The 19216-nt window shown below is 32.5% G+C and overlaps 1 protein-coding gene and 1 pseudogene across 1 annotated transcript; one reads left to right on the forward strand and one right to left on the reverse strand.

The window, feature by feature from the left end:
• Window positions 1-244: 244 nt before the first annotated feature.
• Window positions 245-2391, forward strand: LOC142628897 (exopolygalacturonase-like; annotated as a pseudogene).
• Window positions 2392-4593: 2202 nt separating this feature from the next.
• On the reverse strand, window positions 4594-14267 carry LOC142627561 (uncharacterized). The gene is made up of 4 exons (XM_075801438.1): window positions 13293-14267; window positions 13048-13098; window positions 12862-12934; window positions 4594-5023 (listed from the first exon to the last, which is right to left on the reverse strand). Exons 1-4 carry the CDS (start codon window positions 14126-14128, stop codon window positions 4865-4867), a joined length of 1119 nt encoding a protein of 372 aa, XP_075657553.1. The 5' UTR covers window positions 14129-14267; the 3' UTR covers window positions 4594-4864.
• Between the last annotated feature and the right edge of the window lie 4949 nt (window positions 14268-19216).

Here is a 19216-nt window from a genome sequence, read left to right on the forward strand (position 1 = left end):
TGATTATAACGATAAACTATTAATTAATTAGTGAAGGAGGAAGCACGAAAGCTAATAATAGTGTAGAAGTTGAAGTGTAAACAGGAGAGTTCTTAGCAATCGTGCATAAAATTAGTTAATATCAGTTGGATAACTTTAATGGTGATGAGCTCAGGTACTGTAGTATAAATAGCTTCAAACCAAAGAGGGAAGCCATCATACCGTACAACAAATTGGCAATAGCAGGGAAATAAAGAACAATAAAATGGGGAAGAATTTGAGCATTGTAACAATTTCCTTACTACTACTGTTGGCATCCACCAGTGCCGGGCAAGTCTTTAATGTCAAATCATATGGAGGACAACCTAATGCCAATATCACTCAGGTATAAATATGTGTAGCACAATTAAATACACCTAATTAACATGAAAAGTGGGTTCTAGTTAACTTAACTAGTAAACTCTTTTAATGTCAAATAAAAGTACTCGGGTTCAAACTCTGCTTACACTAAAAACTCTTCGGTGTCTTGACCAGACCATAAAACATTAACGTGAAAAATTGTTGTAATATACTGATTTTGATTTTTCATAATGTGTTTACCAGGCTTTGACAAAAGCTTGGAAAGTTGTGTGCACAATAGCAGGAAGTAAAGTTGTGATTTCAGCAGGGACATACAAACTAGGTGTAGTGACTTTGTTAGGTCCATGCAAAGGTGCTATTGAGTTTAACCTTCAAGGCACCCTACAGGCCCCATCAGACCTTGCCTCCTTCAACAATAAAGACTTTTGGGTTTCTTTTGAGCGTATCGATAGTCTCACTGTGTCAAGTGGTGGAGTTTTTGATGGCAAAGGACAAACGGCATGGCAAAAAAATAATTGTGACCAAAAGTACAACTGCAAACTACTTCCTATCGTAAGATTTCAATCTTAATAATTAGCATTTAAATTTCCTTTATATTTATGTAGATATATATAGACGCTACAACTTTAAGAAATTTAACCATCACGAAATAATAATTCAAGCACTTATTCGTTTAATGGTGTTAAGGATATTGTCATATTATTAATAATTGGATGTAAGATTTATATAGTGAGGTGTCACGACTCACCAAAAAACATAATTCAAAATTTATATATGAGAAAGTCCAAATACGGAATATGGACACAACTTCTGTGCCATGACCCTAACTTGTGCAACTGTGTGTAATGGATAAAAAGTGGTGGTTAATGGTGATCAAAGTGATGGTTCACCAATCATACTCACATATAACATCAAGTTGTGATAAATTGTTTGGTCCAAAATGACTTTTCTATACAATATTGTTGAAGTAGTACCAACCACATTCAATGATATATATATATATATATATATATATATATATATATATATATATTTGTAATTTTTTTTAATATAGTAATTCAAAGAAGCGTTATCATTTTACTATAATATATTTAAAGGAAAATATTTTTAGGAGAATATTTAAATGAAACTATGGCGTTCATATTTGGTGTTTTGATTTGTCTAACTTGTAAACATGAACAGAATATGAGGTTCGATTTCGTCACAAATTCAATAGTCCGTGACATTCAATCGAAGGACAGCAAATTTTTCCACATAAACGTTATGGGATGCAAGAACTTGCAAATCCAAGATGTTACCATAACTGCACCCAGAGATAGCCCCAACACCGATGGAATCCACATCGGACGTTCATCTAAGATCATCATCAGCAATGCCAAAATTGGAATAGGTGACGATTGCATCTCCATTGGTGATGGAGCCTAAGATGTTACCGCTAACCAAGTAACTTGTAGACCTGGCCATGGTATCAGCGTTGGAAGTCTTGAAAGGTACCAAAATGAACAACTTGTTTTAGGAATCAGAGTAATTGGTGGCACCTTAAGCAGTACACAAAATGGTGTTAGAATCAAAACATGGCCTTCTTCCCCTCCTGGGAGTGCTTCAGATATGTATTTCGAGAATATTATCATGAACAATGTTGCCAATCCTATCCTCATTGATCAAGGCTACTGCCCAAACAATGCTCAAACAAGGTTATTATAAACATCACAAATATATACACTCATTTTGATGTTAGAAGTTAAAAAAAGAAAAACAAATTACACATACTAATATCAAATTCTTATGTGGGTTTTTGTTTGTTTGTTTTGCTTTCAGTCTCCCTCAAAAGTTAAGCTCAGCAATGTTAGCTTCAAGAACATTAGAGGCACTTCTTCAACAAAAGAAGCTGTGAAGCTTATTTGCAGTAAAAGTGTTCCATGCCAACAAGTGGCAATTGCTGACATTGATCTCGTATACAAGGGAGCTGGAGGATCTGCTACTTCCACTTGTGTTAATGTCAAGCCCACCGTTTCGGGCAAGCAGAATCCTCCTGCTTGTACCATCAAATAATAACTAAATGCCTCCCAAGCTATTGTAACTAATGCAGAATGAGGAAATACTATTTGCAAATAGGTTATAGGAGTTCTATTCTAAGTAGAATTTTATTTACTTCAGTCTATCACGTTCCCTTTTTCTCTATTTAAATGAAACTGTGGAATGTTGGATGGTAATTTTTAGAGTTGTTTGAGTTCAGCCTTTTACTAAAAGCTGCTATGATCTGGAGTGTTGTTGTAGATAGTATTTGTTCTGTTACTATAGCTGGGATATTTCAAAATAAAACAAAAATAGTTATTAAACTCTTTGTAATTGTTATTATTATACACCAAATACATGCTTGTGTCCATGATATGGTAACATTCAATTCATCTGCATGCATGTTTTTAACGCCAAATTAACTTGCTCTCATACTCTTCGACGTCGGTAAGATATAAAACTCATAAAACGGACGCCATATATTCAAATTTGCGTCTCTAAATATTGTATATTTTTAATATAGATTTCTGTAACAACTAAATTTTAATCACTTTTATTTTTAAAAGTATAACACATATTATTGAAGAGGATTATACCCCCAACGTAAAAATTAAGATAGGAAATAAAACCAATTACATAAATATTTTAGTAAACTTACTTAATTTTCTTATTAAATTGAAGCAATTTTGGATGATTAATCTGCATATTCTAAAAAATGATTAACAACGAAATTAAATGATGTCAAGTACCTAAATGGTTTGTTGCACTAACTATTGTCTTTTATCAATAACTAGTCGCAGACTTGCGCATTGCGCGGGATAATTTTTTTTTAGGGTGATCTTATTATATATATTTGGGATAATAAGTAATAACACTCTCCCATTTTGTTTATATTAATAACAAAATATTTTAAATTTATTTAAGAATCTATTTATAAATGTTTAACCATGGTTAGTAAAGACATTACTCATAACCCTAGAATTAAAATACAAATTTATAAAATACCAAAACATTTGAAATGACAAATCTCTCCATAACTCATTGGGAAAAGAAAATGGGGGAAAAAAGCAAAAGACATTACTTAATATTTTTAAATACACTTTAATTTAAAATTAAAAAAAAAAAAAAAAAGAGAACTTAATTTTAAAATTAAGGACAATTTTGGAACCTACCTTAAGCACAGGTAGGTTAGTACACAATATTCTAATATTAATTAAACAAAGTTTGGTCAAACAAATGTAAAGGGTGAAAATATGTTTTCCTTTCAAGTTTTGGGTAGAGTGTCATTTTCTCAAATCTCAAGGAAGGGGAATGTAATTACTTCTATATAATTATTGTTGTTGTTGTTGTTAATAATTGATTTTTCATTTTCTTTAAAATTAATAAAAACCTTACATTTACCTTTTTATTTATTTATAGAATATACATTTTTTTCAGTGTTAAAGTATATTGGTAGCTATTGTCTTCTTTCAGCCGATGTTAAGTTACGAGCTTGATTCCCAAAAAAAAAAAAAAATCTAGGTCTAGTAAAGCTGCCCTTCCAGTGGTTGGCATGTGACCACACATAAAAGACCCTAATTTAATTATTAATGACAGCCAAAATGTTCGTTGCAAATAAAAATGAAATATATATATTATGATGGAAATAATATCTGTCAAACACAAAAAATAGAGGCATGAATTTTCCCTTAAAAATAATGACAATTTCCGCTCCAATTATGAAAGGGACCCTGAACACCTTGTTGCAAGACAAGGTGTTATACCACCAAAAAATAAAGGCACAAGCTTTTATACCACTTGTTGAGAGACAACACCTTAGGGAGATTCTGATTGAGGTGTTAATATAACATATATTAACACCAACTAACCTAAAAATTTAAGTCTTTGAGTTTAGATTCAACTATGTTATATTAATTACTCACTTATTTCGTTATTATTTAATATAAGACTTTACTCACACGTGTATAACCAATAGCACTTAACAACCAATTTTGAAGATCGAGGTTAGTAGGAAAAATGATAATTATGGTCAAAATCGGGTGTTGTTTTTTGCTACCTAATAGGATAGAGTCAAGTGGGGGAATTGACTCTAAATCCAAGTTCGATTAACCCGTAAGCACCCCTAATCAAAAGTATGCAAAATAAATAAGAGCAAGAAACTGGATAGTCAATTAATCAGACTACAGTTTGTACTTGTTAATAGAGACAATAGTAATAATTAAACATGAAGCCCGCATAGCCTGAAATTACACTTTTTTCGGGTTATGTTATTGACCCCAAAACCATAAACATCGTTTCAGGGTATTCCAGACTATTTTTCTCCATCAATTAGAGAAGTGACAAGACAATAAAAAAAGGCTGATAATAAAAGAAAAATAAATAACAAAGGAAAAGAATAAAGAAAATGGAAAGCGTTATCATAACTTTAACAATGATAAAACATGTGGGAGCCAATTAAATTATGTGCATTTTTTGGTGGTTTTTTTTTTTTGTTTGTTTTTTTAAACTTTCAAGCACTCCTACCGTAGTGCAACACCATGACATGGTCTGTGGTTGAGGAGTCTGGAAGCAAAGTCGTCACTGCGTCCCTCGTACTCCATATGTTATCTCTTACATGCTGCAACGTCAAGAAAGGTAGAAGCTGTTGCCCTCTACATGTTATCTCTATCTGCTTCCCATCAATCATAGTCACACACAAACACACAAACACACACACACACACACACACAAGACGTGTTAGCTAGGATTGAAACAAAATTAAGAGTATCATTATTATGATAATGATAAAGAACAAGTAAAATCAACAACAACAATTGCATAATAAACAGTAATCTATCCAAATAAGCAATCCATTAATAACAATATACATCAACTATATTATATAATATTACTTTTATTGTTTTTTGTTCTGATTACAACGATTCCAGGGAGGCATTATGTAGCAATAGAAAGATGTCAACATCTTTGTTTGTCCTTAATAAATTACAACGATTTCTTACCATTTGATGTTGATAAGAAGCAATACATTATCCCTTTTAAAAGTTGTTATTGTAAGTTAACTTTTGCTAGTTATTGGTATCTGTATACTTCCAGCATATCCACATCTCTTACATAAGGGATCTCTTTTTTAAGTCACTTGTAAGTAAGGACAAATAATGCCCCAAGAGAGAGAAAAAAACAAAGCTTAAGAATATTATTATACATAAAATAAAATAACTTACCTACATTACATCATATATGACATATGTTTTTTGGTGCCCAAAAATAAATGAATTTTTAAAATAAAAAAAATTTTAAAAAATTTTGAGACTGAGGTCATGCTTTGTCACTGACTCACGTCTCCCCCATGCTATGCCCCATATAAATCTTTGTTACGTCTACTTTAACCATAAAATTCCTCTGTCTAACTTTTCTTTTTTTCTTACTCCATGATTTCTCAAAATAATTCGGTCAGCGGGTTAGCTAATGTAATCTAACGTTAAGGGCTGCCCGCCAATATCCCACGATCTCGAACTGCCCGATTTTAATCATTAAAAGGGACCCACCTAGACTTTAATCGTAAGCCAAAATCATGCCCTCTTAGACTTTATTTTATTTTTTTATATATTTATAACCAAGTGATTTCATAATCGATCCAAGCAATAACATAAAGTAATATAAAAATAAAATAGAATTAAAAAAATATAATGGATCCAAAAAGCACGGCGAGGAATAGGTAAGATTATTTTATATATATATATATATATATATATATATATATATATATATATTTTAAAGGTCCTAACTCCCAAGTGCTAACTATATATAAATTATATATATATATATAATAAAATCGTCATGCACGTCTCTTTCACGTTGCTTCAGAAAACCCTAATTTGAAGGTCAATATTCCTCCATGAACTACCACCCTCTGATTTTCATTCGTCAATTTTATGTGTAATCAAATATAAATAATAATTGTTAAAAGCTTAGCTTAAAACCTGGCAAAACCTTGTTGTTGAAAGGGTCGCTATTCATGTTAGCTAGTGTGGAATATTATGCCTATATTTTTTTAATTGTGCATGCATTCCATTTACCTAAAATATTAATATGGTACTCATTTTCATGGCTCTTATCCGACTTTCATGGGTTTAATCTCTTTTTTTTCAACAACTTGCAATGATTCTGTTATAGATTTCTCCTTCATGCATTGCTTTTCCCCGACGTAAAAAAAAAAATATGTGTGACTTTTGTTATTTGTTATGAATTATTTGATTCTAATTCAATATATATATGTGTGTGTTTTTTCTTGGTTTCGCTCATGGGTTTGATGATGAGGTCTTTTAAATTCTTCGAGAGTGCACCACTTAAGGTTTTGATGGGCCTTTTCAAGCACCATCCGTGGGAAAAGGGAGGGCAAATTAGAAAGGGCCTACAATTAGCTGTCGGAAAGCTGAGTTGAATGAAGCGAAAGCATGACGAAAGAAGTGATATTAGGCATGCAAGATGAGTGTTGAGACTTGAGAGTGACAGGGTCCACGTGTGATTTTCATGACCCTACGATATGATTTTGATGTGCTAGCATCAACCTTTTCTTTTTTCTATGTTAATGAGTGTCAACTAGGCCCAAAGATAATCCAGCAAGTTGAACATGTTTTTTACATCTTAAAGTCAATGCACTCTTTATAAAATCACAAAAAGGACGGCCTTCGCACCTTGAATATATCTTTTTTGCTTTCCTACATTGATTATTGCCCTAGACTCTTATTCATCTCCATGTAAAAAAGAAAAAGAAAAAAAAAAAAAAAAAGCTCTCTCTCTCTCTCTCTCTCTCTCTCTCTCTATATATATATATATAGACACACCTCAAACAGATTGCGGCTAATTAATCAAGGTAATCATCACAAAATATAGCATGATAAATATAAGACAAGGTTTGTTTTTAGGCTAGGCATATGAACCTAGTATAAGCATAATGAATTCGATAATCATATATACTTAGTGAATCAAATCATCCCAAGAGATAAAGATAAGTCCTAAATTTACGCTAAGATTTAAGTATTAAATGTAAGTTGGCCCTCATCTTTCAAACACGCATATAAAACCTAATAATTGTGGAATTGAGTTGCATGCCATGTGTGATAGGTGAAGGTTGGCATTCAGGGCCGCAAAGAGTGGTTCCTAGAGAACAAATGATTATAACACCTCTCATGGCAGTGGATCGAATCCATGAAGAAATTGGCCATCTATGGCATAAGTTGACCTTAATAACAAAGTAAAGGATTGGAAATATTCATTATATAATAGCGATGAGAATGTTGCGTGTGTCACACATGACATTCTAAAAATTTACAATAATGTATGCCTCGTATATAACTCTCTTGTGATTGGGTGTACAAAATTTAGGTATAATACTAATAGAAATACAATATTTTTAAGTCGCAGCTGAGATAGAGAGACAGAAAGAGAGATAGTTTTTTGATTCAAGGTTGTTGTATATAGCTGTTTTATTAGAAAATAATTTATAAAATAAGATACTGTCTTAATCTAAACTTCTTGCTTCATGGCATGAAATGCAAGAAAACAACAGAATATGCATCCAAATCATGGTATAAGAGTTGACCTAAATATCAGCTTATATGGAAATTCTAATTATATATAATATAATAAAAGAGAATGTTGAGTACGTATGTCATATATGCATCCTTCTAATCTAATATATTCTATATGTTGTAGGTGACAGACAATACAAAAGATATACAAACACGGTTTTGGACGAGAGAAAGTAAATTCAACCCAACACTACATGGTTTTATATCTTCTTTTAATAATATGCCGTCTTATTTTAAAAATCAGATTATGCCGCTCTATAAATTATTAAAATGAATGAAACCATAGCACTACGTGAACTTGTTTATGTAAATTATATAATATATTCAATGAGGTTCTAACTATATTCGTTTTTGTTTGCTACTGTTCTCGTAGCTTTTAATAATCACTTTGCCAGAGTTATTAGTTTTTGTCCTATTAAATCAAAACTTCTCCAAACACGTCCAGCTTGTACTGGACCAGCGAACAACTGTTCCTTTTTTAGAAACCTAATGTTTTGACTGTTCACATAAGATTAATGTAAACGGGCTCTCATCCTATAAATAAACCTAGTTTTCTTCCCAAAATATGGCTTAAATGTACGCTAAGAAATATTTAAAAGATGTTTATTGTCCCATGTGGAAAGGAGGAAAAAAGCAGAAAAACAACAAAACATTTTATGAACTTGCTTTCAAGTATAACCAAACTTTGCGTGTCTCTACATCCAATGATGCTCAAAGTGAGCCCCTGCATGTCATGACGTTCAATAAACGTTTTATTTTTCCTACTTTATAAGCATAGTAAGTACATAGTGAATCCATTTTACAATGCTTCACCATACATGCATTGCACTTGGCTGAGCATAACTTGGACTAATAATGTAATGCCTAATGAATCAAATAGCTTAGCTAAAATATATATATATATATATATATATATATATATATATATATATATATAATTCTTAAAAATGAAAAATGTTTAACCAACCAAACTGCATTTGTTCAATGTCTTGGCTTGCTATTAATATAGATTTTCAGCTTATGAACTTAGTATAGTTTTTCCCATATTTCCTTGCACATATAAGCCATGTTGAAGATAAAAGGATGACTTTTGTAAATTTTGGGATAAGATCCCCTCTCACTAAATTATCCAATTCTATCTAACTTTTATTAGATACAAGACATGCATGTGACATAAAAAATCAAATAAATACTATATTTAGCACATCCTGGTTAAAAATGAGAGAGTTTTAAAGGATTCAATTGGAGAGAATCATTTCCCATAAATTCTTTTAAATAAGAATGAATCACACAATAAAGCAAGTTTGTACATGTCCCATGATTTGTGCTATTTGTACAAATATATAGTATAAGAACAACTTAATTACAAGTACTTAGGCATTGTCTATTGAGTTTCGCAATAAAATTCAAAAGAATGCATATATTAAACTGATTTAATTATCTGTGGAGGGAAAAATATCACTATTCCTGTTCTGTTGATGAATGTAGCTCTATATTTGAATTTAATTGAAAAAATTAATATACAATATCTAAATAATTATACCTTATTTTTGCTTATATAAAATTTGGGATATTCGTTAGTAGGATCCTATAATGTATATTTTCACACCTATTTCTAGTAAAAGCAGTTGAAAGCCAATACACCTTTAGAGTACAAATATGTAATGATTTGAATTCAAATCATTTTATTTTGGAATTGTTAGGAATATATAATATCTTAGTTAATAACTAGTGCAATGTACGAGAGAAAAAAAAATGATCTTCTATTTGTTATATTGTTTTTTCTCAATATTTGATGATTATGGTAGTTATTAATAGACATCTACTATATTTGTATATGAAACTGTTTATTCTACTATTTTTAAAAGAAATTATGAAGCTAAGATTCTGATTGAAGGTGTAAACATAGGAGATTTTAAAGAAAATATTTATTGAATTTAAACCAAATTATATATATATATATATATATATATATAAAAGCATCCTTTCATTCAACACTAAAAGATTAGAAAAAAATATTCAATACCAGTTTCCTCTCAAACGAATTGTGGGCCTCAAATAAATACTTAGTAGATTGATACTAAAATCAATTCATGATACTTCAAAATAAATGATAATATCAAAAAATTTGTTGGGAGCTAGATTTCACTTAATGAGTGGGGCTATCTATTTGAATAAATCTCTCATTATGCAATGCACACTAACATTCATTTATATCATGCTTCTACCTACCTCATTATACATCATGATACACTTCCAAATGATTATAGGGTTTTACAAAGATTTGTGCAGTCTCTATATTGAGGATAATAATATGGAATCCGTGGTCTAATTTTTACTTGGATTGCTGCTAGATTTTTTGCTCTTTTGTATCAGCTTTTGACATAGCAAGCTATTCCTTGCTTCCTCAACCTTTATCTTATAAGTACAGGTATTTAGTTTTAAACTAGTCTAAATTTCTATTCTATGATTAATAACCTAAAAATGAGTGGGCTACTCTATATTAATCTATATTATGCTATAGATATTTGAAATAAATGGGCTACTCTTACTCTCATAATTGTCCCCAGGTCAGTAGAAATTCTTCATACAGAAATCTCAAGTAACATTATACTTGAATTATGTTTCATAGGTTTAAATGCTCAAGTACTACAAAAGGAACTTATGTTTATAGTAATTATTGAGGAAAGATGTGGTATTCGATGATGGAGTGTGCATGAAGCATTTTATAAAGTAGCAGTACACAACAATGTGAATCTGATAGACTAATTATATCACTTTATTCTCAAAAAAAAAAAATTATATCACTTTATACAGTGTATCTCGTGCACACTTAATTATTATAGCATAGAACTATTTTTTGAGTAATAATTACTGTATAGCAAATTGAATCTATTATGAGTTACTGTCGCATATTATTAAATGACAACCTAAAATTTTGTACAACCTTAAACATGTGTATAATACTTCTTTATAATTTGCTTGTATAATATTATACTTATCAAAACAATCAGATTCCTAATAGCGGATGGAGGCAATAGTTGAGAGCCTAGCTTATGATTTGAAGTGTAATTTTGGTTTAAAAAAAAAGGTAGCCTACTATATAACTCAAATTAGTGAAAAAAATAAGGTTGGTCTTATGTTGGAACCTTAACTATAAGGGTGTAGATTGTAAATGATACTATTAAGGTTCTTATCTACTAGACAGTACACACACGCATATATATATATTTGTGCTTGTCTGTGTGTGAGTGAGAGAGAGAGAGATGAAATGAGAGGGTAGTTTTTTCTATTATAGATTCTTATAGAATAACATATATACCGGATCATCTCAAGTTTCCATATTAAATCAAAGTTTTTTCAGTTTAATGGAAAGTAATTTCTAGCTATTATTGTGTCTAATATCAAGATAATAAAATCGAGCTTATGTGAGAGATCTATTCACACTAATTTTGATTAGCTCACAATCTACAACACATGGGGTGATAAGGCTTACTCCAAATTTTTGTGCGATAGTTAGGCTTGTTTTTGAGAGCTATTTTCAGTTTATTTAGTTTATGTATAACTTAATAAAGTTTTACCCTTTTTTTAAGGTATAAATATACTTTTATCATGTTTATTTTAAATCCAGCAAACAAATGAAAATAAGATGTCAAAAGTGAGCACTAAGAACTGTTTAGAACATAGGACTAAATGGAGAAGATTGTTTAATTATTAACCCCCGCTCTCTCTCTCTCTCTCTCTCTCTCTCTCTCTCTCTCTCTCTCTTCGGTGAACCATTAGGGTATTAGCATCCCATTTAAAGCTGTACGCAACTCTTTACTCTCATATGCCAACTCAAGCCGCGCTCGTAGCTAAGCCTAGTAGACAGTGAATAAATTAATTAGAACCCTTTTAGGGAACTTACTCCTATTGGAAAATTTCAGTCCTAGGATTTAATGATCATCTATAGCTATTTTTGATAGCCTGCTCTCATTAAATCGTTTCAGTTGCTAGGAGCTTCGTATTAATGCATATATTGTTTGAGTATGCTAGTGCTAGATGAACTCTAACATGACCAAACCTGTGTTCATAATATTTTTATCTTGAATTCATGAAAGGGTTATATGTTATGACCTATAAAGTCAGGATTTCCACTACCATGGTGTTTCTATGTTGTGTCTCTTTTATACGTATATTAAATTTTTAGATTTAGATATATAAAATTAGTTAGTGCATTTAAAGTTTGGTTGTGCTTTCTTGTTTTCCATGGAGGTATTGAAATGTTATTTTCATATATGTTTATGGTCTTTCACGGTAAACCCATTTATAGAAACACGAAAGGCTGGCTATCCCTCTTCCATTTATATTGGGGTTTGTGGAAATCAGGTGGTAGGTAGTTTTCCGAATTATATCCAGACTTTTCCACTTAAACTTTACACCTAATTAAATCCATCACCAAAAACATCCACAAATAACTAAAACACAAAGCTTACGACCAATTTGGAAAGGCTGATTATTTTCTTGATTATAGTTGTTCTAAGTTCAAGCCATCTTTTTTACTAGCACTAGAGTTTGAGTTGAAAGACTAATAATACAAAAAGAGAGGATGCTACCTAGCTAGAAATATACTTCCCACCTAAATATGATTTTAACAGAAGAAATAAAAAATATCACTAGAGGAACCCATTTTAGTTCTGCTGTTTCCGTCATGTCTCTAACACCATCGTGTCCATGTTCATGTAATTAACTTAATGAAATCATATATAGCTTGGTTTTCTATTTTCCATTTTTATTTTTATTTTTTGTTTTGTATGCACCTATTTTTGTCATTAATCTGACTGATACATGCGAAATAGAGAAAAAATAAGGAACCAAGCAAACATCCACATATGCATTTTCAATGAAAAGAAGTTGCAGTCATGATTTTAAATACCTCTGATTCGCTATCCATTCTCAGCTTATTGACCAAATACTTCATCAAAAATCGAACTTGCATCCTTCCATCCCTGAAGATTTGAAAAAATCAAAATAAGTAACTAGAGAGAAAGACAGAGAAGTTTTGGGAAGTCAAATGAAACAAAACTTGTGAAGATAAAAGAAAGAGGATGGAATATGTTACTTGATTCTCAGGTAACTCTTTGGTATCTGAGGCAAAAATGGCTCTTTTACTCTGCATTGAGAAACCAAGTGAAACATCTATTACAAACCAAATTGTGCATAGTTATATACTCCATATATAGGATAAAGAAACAAGGGAAAAGGCTAAAGAAACAAGGGAAAATGCTTTCCATTTTTTATTGGAAGGAAAAAGCTTTTCTGATTCCAAATTGTTATCCTTCTCTTTCAATGAACAAATGAACTTACTGATTTTGGGATGCTTGTAGCATAAACCAAATGCCCGAAAGAGGCCTCCGAGGAGGATCAATGACTCTGAAGTCTAAGCTCGGCCCGGCAACATCGACTCCCGACGGGTACTGAAAGGGCCGTGAAAAGTAGTTTCCAATTGGCATCAAAGGAGAATATGATGGTGATGATGATGTAGAAGAAGAAACAGTCCCTATATTATGCGAGATTGGCCTAAACGCCCAGTTAATCTCTTGATGAGGAAAGTTTGAACTACTTCCCGGATGCTGAAAAAACAAGGAAGATGTACTAAAACTAGTGGCAGCACTTGGGTAATTCGGAATCGCACGAGGAGCTCTAAATTCTGGAGGCACATGAAGCATAGGGGCGCCTATTGGCCTTGCTTGTTGTGAAGTACCGCCACCACGTAATAGATCAAGCTCGATCAATCTGGAATCTCTTCTCGCTGTTGGGTCTACCTGGTGATCATGATCATCATGCTTGTTGTTGTTGTTGTTGTTGTTGTTATGGATGGCCGTACTTTGAGTTTGAGTGTGACCGCCTATACTCAATTGTAGCCAACCTTCATCTCTCTCTTCGTGAATATTATCCTTAGAGCTCGACCCAGCTTCGTTAAAACTGTTAGTTCTTGATTCATCTTGATCAGCCATCTGACCAACCACTAGATCAGATCCTAAGCAAGATTCAGTACTACAATATTCATAACCTTCTACACGGTTCATAAGACCAAAATTTTCTCTATAAACACCGCCGCCGCCACCACAACCAGCATAACCTCCGTAAAGATATTGATGATATTGTTCTTTAGAGAGGTTTTGAGCAGGAACCATGGTCATATCCGACAGGAAGCTAGGAACCCAAACCGCCAGTTTCTTTGATTGTTGTTGGAGTCAGGGCAAGCCATGGGTTGAAGATTGAGGAGTATGGGGCTTATATTTGAAAGAGGTAGTAACATGTGGTGTTGGAGCCATGAGAATGTTTTGGAATTGTGGAATTAAAAAAGAGAGAGATACCCATTAACCAGATAAGGGTTTTTGTGGGATGTTTCATCGTAGAAATATCAGAAGACAACGAGGAGAATAAACCTTGCAAATCTCACTTTCCATTAATTCTCTTTGTTTGGAAGCTTGTGGTGGGAGATGAAATAGTTTGCAGCAGAGAGAGTGAGAGAGAAAGAGAGATGGTGGTCAGTCAGTTAGATTGAATATTATTATTCTTAAGGAGGTCGAACAGTAATTGTTTTTGACTTTATTTTTAAGACGAAATATATGTTCCACCTGTTTTCTAATGAGAAAATATATATATATATATATATATATATATATATATATATATATATATATATCGGGGTCCTCCAGCTAACAACTTTTGGGCAAGTTTCAAGGACAAAATGACTAGAAAGGCTCTTTCTTTTTGAAATATCACAAAAAGGTCCTTTTTAGCCCTAACAGGGTCTTACAAAAAGGTTAGAAATGTACAAATTAGACAACAAAGGACAATTAAGTCGGCCATTTCATCATAGTAACTATGATTTTCAGGGTTCTTACCCTTTTCGAATTAGATTCATATTTAAATAGTTACTTATTTAAGTATCAACATTTGCATCATAATTTCAAACTCTTTGATGATCTTGTATTAAGTATGAGGATTAAAGATCAATTACAAATTAAATCACTTGATTCTAGAAGGAAAACATTAATGAGAAGAGTACTTTTTAAATCATTTTCAAAATTTCCAAGACTAAAGTGGTAGTTTATGACCAAAATTTAATTTGAGACTCAATTTTTCTTTTTGATAATTCGGTAATTGAACATAGAACATGAGAATTTGAATCTAGGATGTTTTTATTGCAAGTATCTTAAAGTACCAACTGAACTACAAAATTTTTGACAACTCTAACACGGAATATGAAATACTAAAATCATAGTTAGCAATGTTTATGCTTTTGGAATTGAAAAGTAGTATATTTCTGTCACACTTGCTATATTCTAATCAAACAGCGGACAGTTTCAATTTGATTCAGCCTATAGCTTAAAACTAATGACAGAAATTAAGAAAAGGGGATTGCCCAAATAAGTGGCTCGGCATAATGACATTACCTGTCAATAATAAGATATTAATGGAACAGAGCACATTGGAGTAAGTTAATTAAGATGTAATTATAAACAAATAAATGGGGACTTTGGCATGCATGATGGTGTTTCCCCACAACCCGAGAATCGAAACACAACAAGACGTGGGCTTTGTTTGCGAAAGCCATGTGCCTCCCACCCTCCTTCCAAATACTGTACGGCCTCTGGAATTGTCAATTTATCCACTTTCTTTCCTTCCCTCTCTCTCTCTCTCTCTCCCTTCTTGTGTTCTTTTCAGTTCATAAACCTCTTTTATGGTGCTAAAGTTTTTGTTGAAAACTGATCTTTTTTAATTGAACAATGGTGGCTGTTCTTGCTTCCCTCTCTCTTCCTGAAAAGCTGCCCATTTTCTTTCCAGCCCATCAAACATGGTCTCTCTCTCTCAAAAACACTCGAAAGAAACAAAGGGACTTTTCAAAGATGGGTCAATCAACCAATTCTCTTAACTGAAACTTTGGAAGAGCTAAACACATGACATGCTATCGAGGCGCAATTTTAATTTGAGCACCTCAGTTTTTGATAGATGGAGCTATACATACTAAAAGCAACAATACTTCATAGACCAATTTTCGCACCCAAGTTTACAATTTGCTGGCCTATGTGAGTGTTGAGTAATCAAAAGAAGTTGGTAAAAAAATGTCTACCACCCACAATCACACACATCAACATGTATGAAATTGGGTGTAGAATTAAGCGTGTTTCTAGAATTATTCATACTAAAAGTGAAATTGGGTGCAAAATTGAGTATGTCTCTAGAATTATTCATACTAAAAGCGTCAGACAAACTTGTATATTGTTATAAAAAATTAGTTTATGCAAGATTTAAAGAGGAGAAAAGAAAAAAATCAACACAAAATTTTTTTGTGGTTCAATTGTATGTCTATTGCTCACAAGAGTAGGTAGATATTAATCCACTAGCTGTATGATAAATTAGGGTTACAATAATGTTAATATATAACATAACTCTATATGCTGTCCTCCGCTATGATTCGCTATGCCCATATGGTCTTTTGGTCAGTGGTCCAGAAACAAATATGAGCCAACTCCAACATATCCATTAATTCAACATCTCATTTATTCTATTTCATACCCCAAAAAAAAAAAAAAAAAGAGGCTTTTAAATTCGTTGCAAATAATGTATATGCGATTCAGTCCCCGTCAAGCTTGAGAATATTTTCTTTGATCTCCCTTTAATGTCAATGCAATAATTTATCTCCATTTCTGTATATAGGAAAAGTATTTTTTCCCAAAGAGAAAAATGGGAAATGAGTCAAGCTCTTCTATATAAAGAAGCAGCCTATGCTGAAAGGCGTGGGCTCTTGGTGACAGTGCATGGGCATGGAATGACTGAAGCTTGGAATTAAAGCATGAAAGCAAGGAGGCTTGATGGTGATGTCTTTCTACCAAAATTTCATCTTCAAGATTCTAGGGAGTGGAGTGGGTACAGGGCCCATATCCCTTTCTATCTCTCTTTCACTCCTAGTACATAAATTAAGGAGGGTCCCCCATCTTACCCAAAAACCTGTACCGCAAACACTTCACACACTTTATTGCTTTAAAAATAAATTAAAACAATGCATGATGAACTGACACGATTGTCAAATAGTTGCATCTTCTTTTCTTTTTTTTTTTTCTTTTTTTTGTGTACTGAATATCAAATAGCTGAATTTGTAGTCCTAAAGTGAAGTTGAACTTAATTGGTAATTGTGAGCTCCACATCATTTAAGTAGGAAATCTCAAATCACTCTTGTACGTACATTAAATATTTGTTGCCAATTAATATACAGTTCACTTGCCATGTAAGTCCCCCATAGACTTGTCATAGTTCAGCTAATAATCGGGCTTCCTAAAACTTTTGATCCCCAAATTGTTACCGTAAGTATTAAGTCCATACTTTATATGGTAGGCCTTATAGGTCAGTGTCTATCGATCTGCAGAATGACCAAACAGCCCCCTTGTGGCTTTGTGGTCATGAAAATACATATATGGAACCCTAATCTAATGGAGGATTAGAAAGAACAGTACAAAAGATAAAAAGAAAGGACCACTCTGTGGAATTGAAAGAAAAAGAGTTGAATTGGGGCCCCAAAGGATATACTGACTCAGTAAAATGAAAAGCCCAACTATAACAATCCAACCAACCAATATCTAAAACATCTATCTATCACCCAAGCAAGGGAAAAAGGAAAATAGAAAAAAGCATGTATTGGTGTCTACGTAATAATCATGCATGGGATTCTCTCATGGACTTTTGTGAGATGGAGAGAAAGAGATGATTTCATGTATTAGAGTCCATGGAATTTGATTTTATACCGTACTAAGGGGGGACCTAATTATAATAGCTTTTCATTGTGCATGTTCCCATTAGAGAAAGTGGAGTGTTTGCGCTTCTCTTCCCCCACTAAATAGATGGGTGGACATATTTGAAAGATTAAAAAAAACACAAAAATGAATTGCCTTTAATCTCGTCATCATACCATCATCAATGCCATCATCATCACTCCTCCACATATATGAAACAAAGAGTGTGACACAAATCACAATACACTAACTAAGGCTCTCTATATGTTTTGAATTTACACAGAGAGAGAGAGAGAGAGAGTCTGAGTCTGTTTGCATGTGCATGTGGTGTAATGAGTGCCTATGTCAGTCCATGCATGTGAGAGCGTGGGAGATAATTCAAGGTTTTTAGTAATTTTCTTTTGAGAGAGAGAGTTTTTGTGCATGGCGTTTGTCAGGTTTGTGAACACGGCTTTCCTTGGGCTTTGAATGCATGTGGATACTAACTTCAGACTTCAGAGCCCGGTGTAGTATAGATAGTCAACAAGCCTTACATTTCAGCACTTCTTTATGTAATTGGTCCCTTTGTTTCTGTAAAGTTTGTATGCACATAATTTTACTCGATGAGTACTGGCTAGGACTCATTTGAAAGTCTCTCACTTTAAAAAATTCCAACGGTAAATGGCGGAGTTCTAAGATCACCTAATCATAGTCAATCAAAAGCCTGACTATGAGCAAAATTAGTCTTGCTGCCGAATGATAAAACATTTGGCAAAATTATATCTTTACTATATATAAGAAAAAGATATGAACAATAGTAATAGCAACTTGTTTTAGTGTAAGTTTTATATATGGATCCAATTTTGACCCGTTGTAGGCGAGTCAAACCCAGGCTCCATCCGACCCATTCATCAAGCCTCTATTAGGGCTGTGCAAAAAAATCCCCTGACCTACTAATCTGCCCAATCGAAACCGACCCAACACAATCCATGTGGATCTATTTAGTGAGATGGGTCAGGTTGAGTGGATTAGATAGATAATTTAGCGGGTCGAGTCAAATTGAATAATGGGTTAAGATATTTCTAACCCGCTATAACCCAACCCAACCATATATATATATTACAAAATTCTGTCTCGTATACACACCCACTTTATTTCTCTCGCCTTTTTTATCTCTCTTTTTATTTTTTCATTTTCACATTTCTCTTTCCTAATAAATTCCAACCGCACTCTCTAAGATTTTATTATTATTCTTACTCTACATGTCTAATTTAAGATTTTGAGATGTTTGTATTTTTAGTGTGATAAAATTTCAATCATTCTAATAGAAATAATGTAGTATTCGTGATTATTTTTAATAAAAATTGTTTTAGTGTGATAAATTTCAGTCATTCTAATAAAAATAATGTAGTGTTTGTGATTATTTTTAATAGCAATATATTTTTTTTCTTTCCTTATTTTTATTTGAGGGAGGAAACTATTATCCAATCTAATTGAAATAATTTCATTTAG

Source organism: Castanea sativa, chromosome 3 (genome assembly GCF_040712315.1).
Source record: "Castanea sativa cultivar Marrone di Chiusa Pesio chromosome 3, ASM4071231v1".
NCBI classification, from domain to species: domain Eukaryota; kingdom Viridiplantae; phylum Streptophyta; class Magnoliopsida; order Fagales; family Fagaceae; genus Castanea; species Castanea sativa.

Excerpts from the sequence above, each read along its gene's own strand:
- LOC142627561 (XM_075801438.1), bottom strand. The coding sequence starts at position 14,128 with ATGACCATGGTTCCTGCTCAAAACCTCTCTAAAGAACAATATCATCAA. Across the intron at positions 12,935-13,047 it reads AAGAGTTACCTGAGAATCAA|GGATGGAAGGATGCAAGTTC; the intron begins GTAACATATTCC and ends TCAAATCTTCAG. Across the intron at positions 5,024-12,861 it reads GAATGGATAGCGAATCAGAG|ATAGAGATAACATGTAGAGG; the intron begins GTATTTAAAATC and ends GATGGGAAGCAG.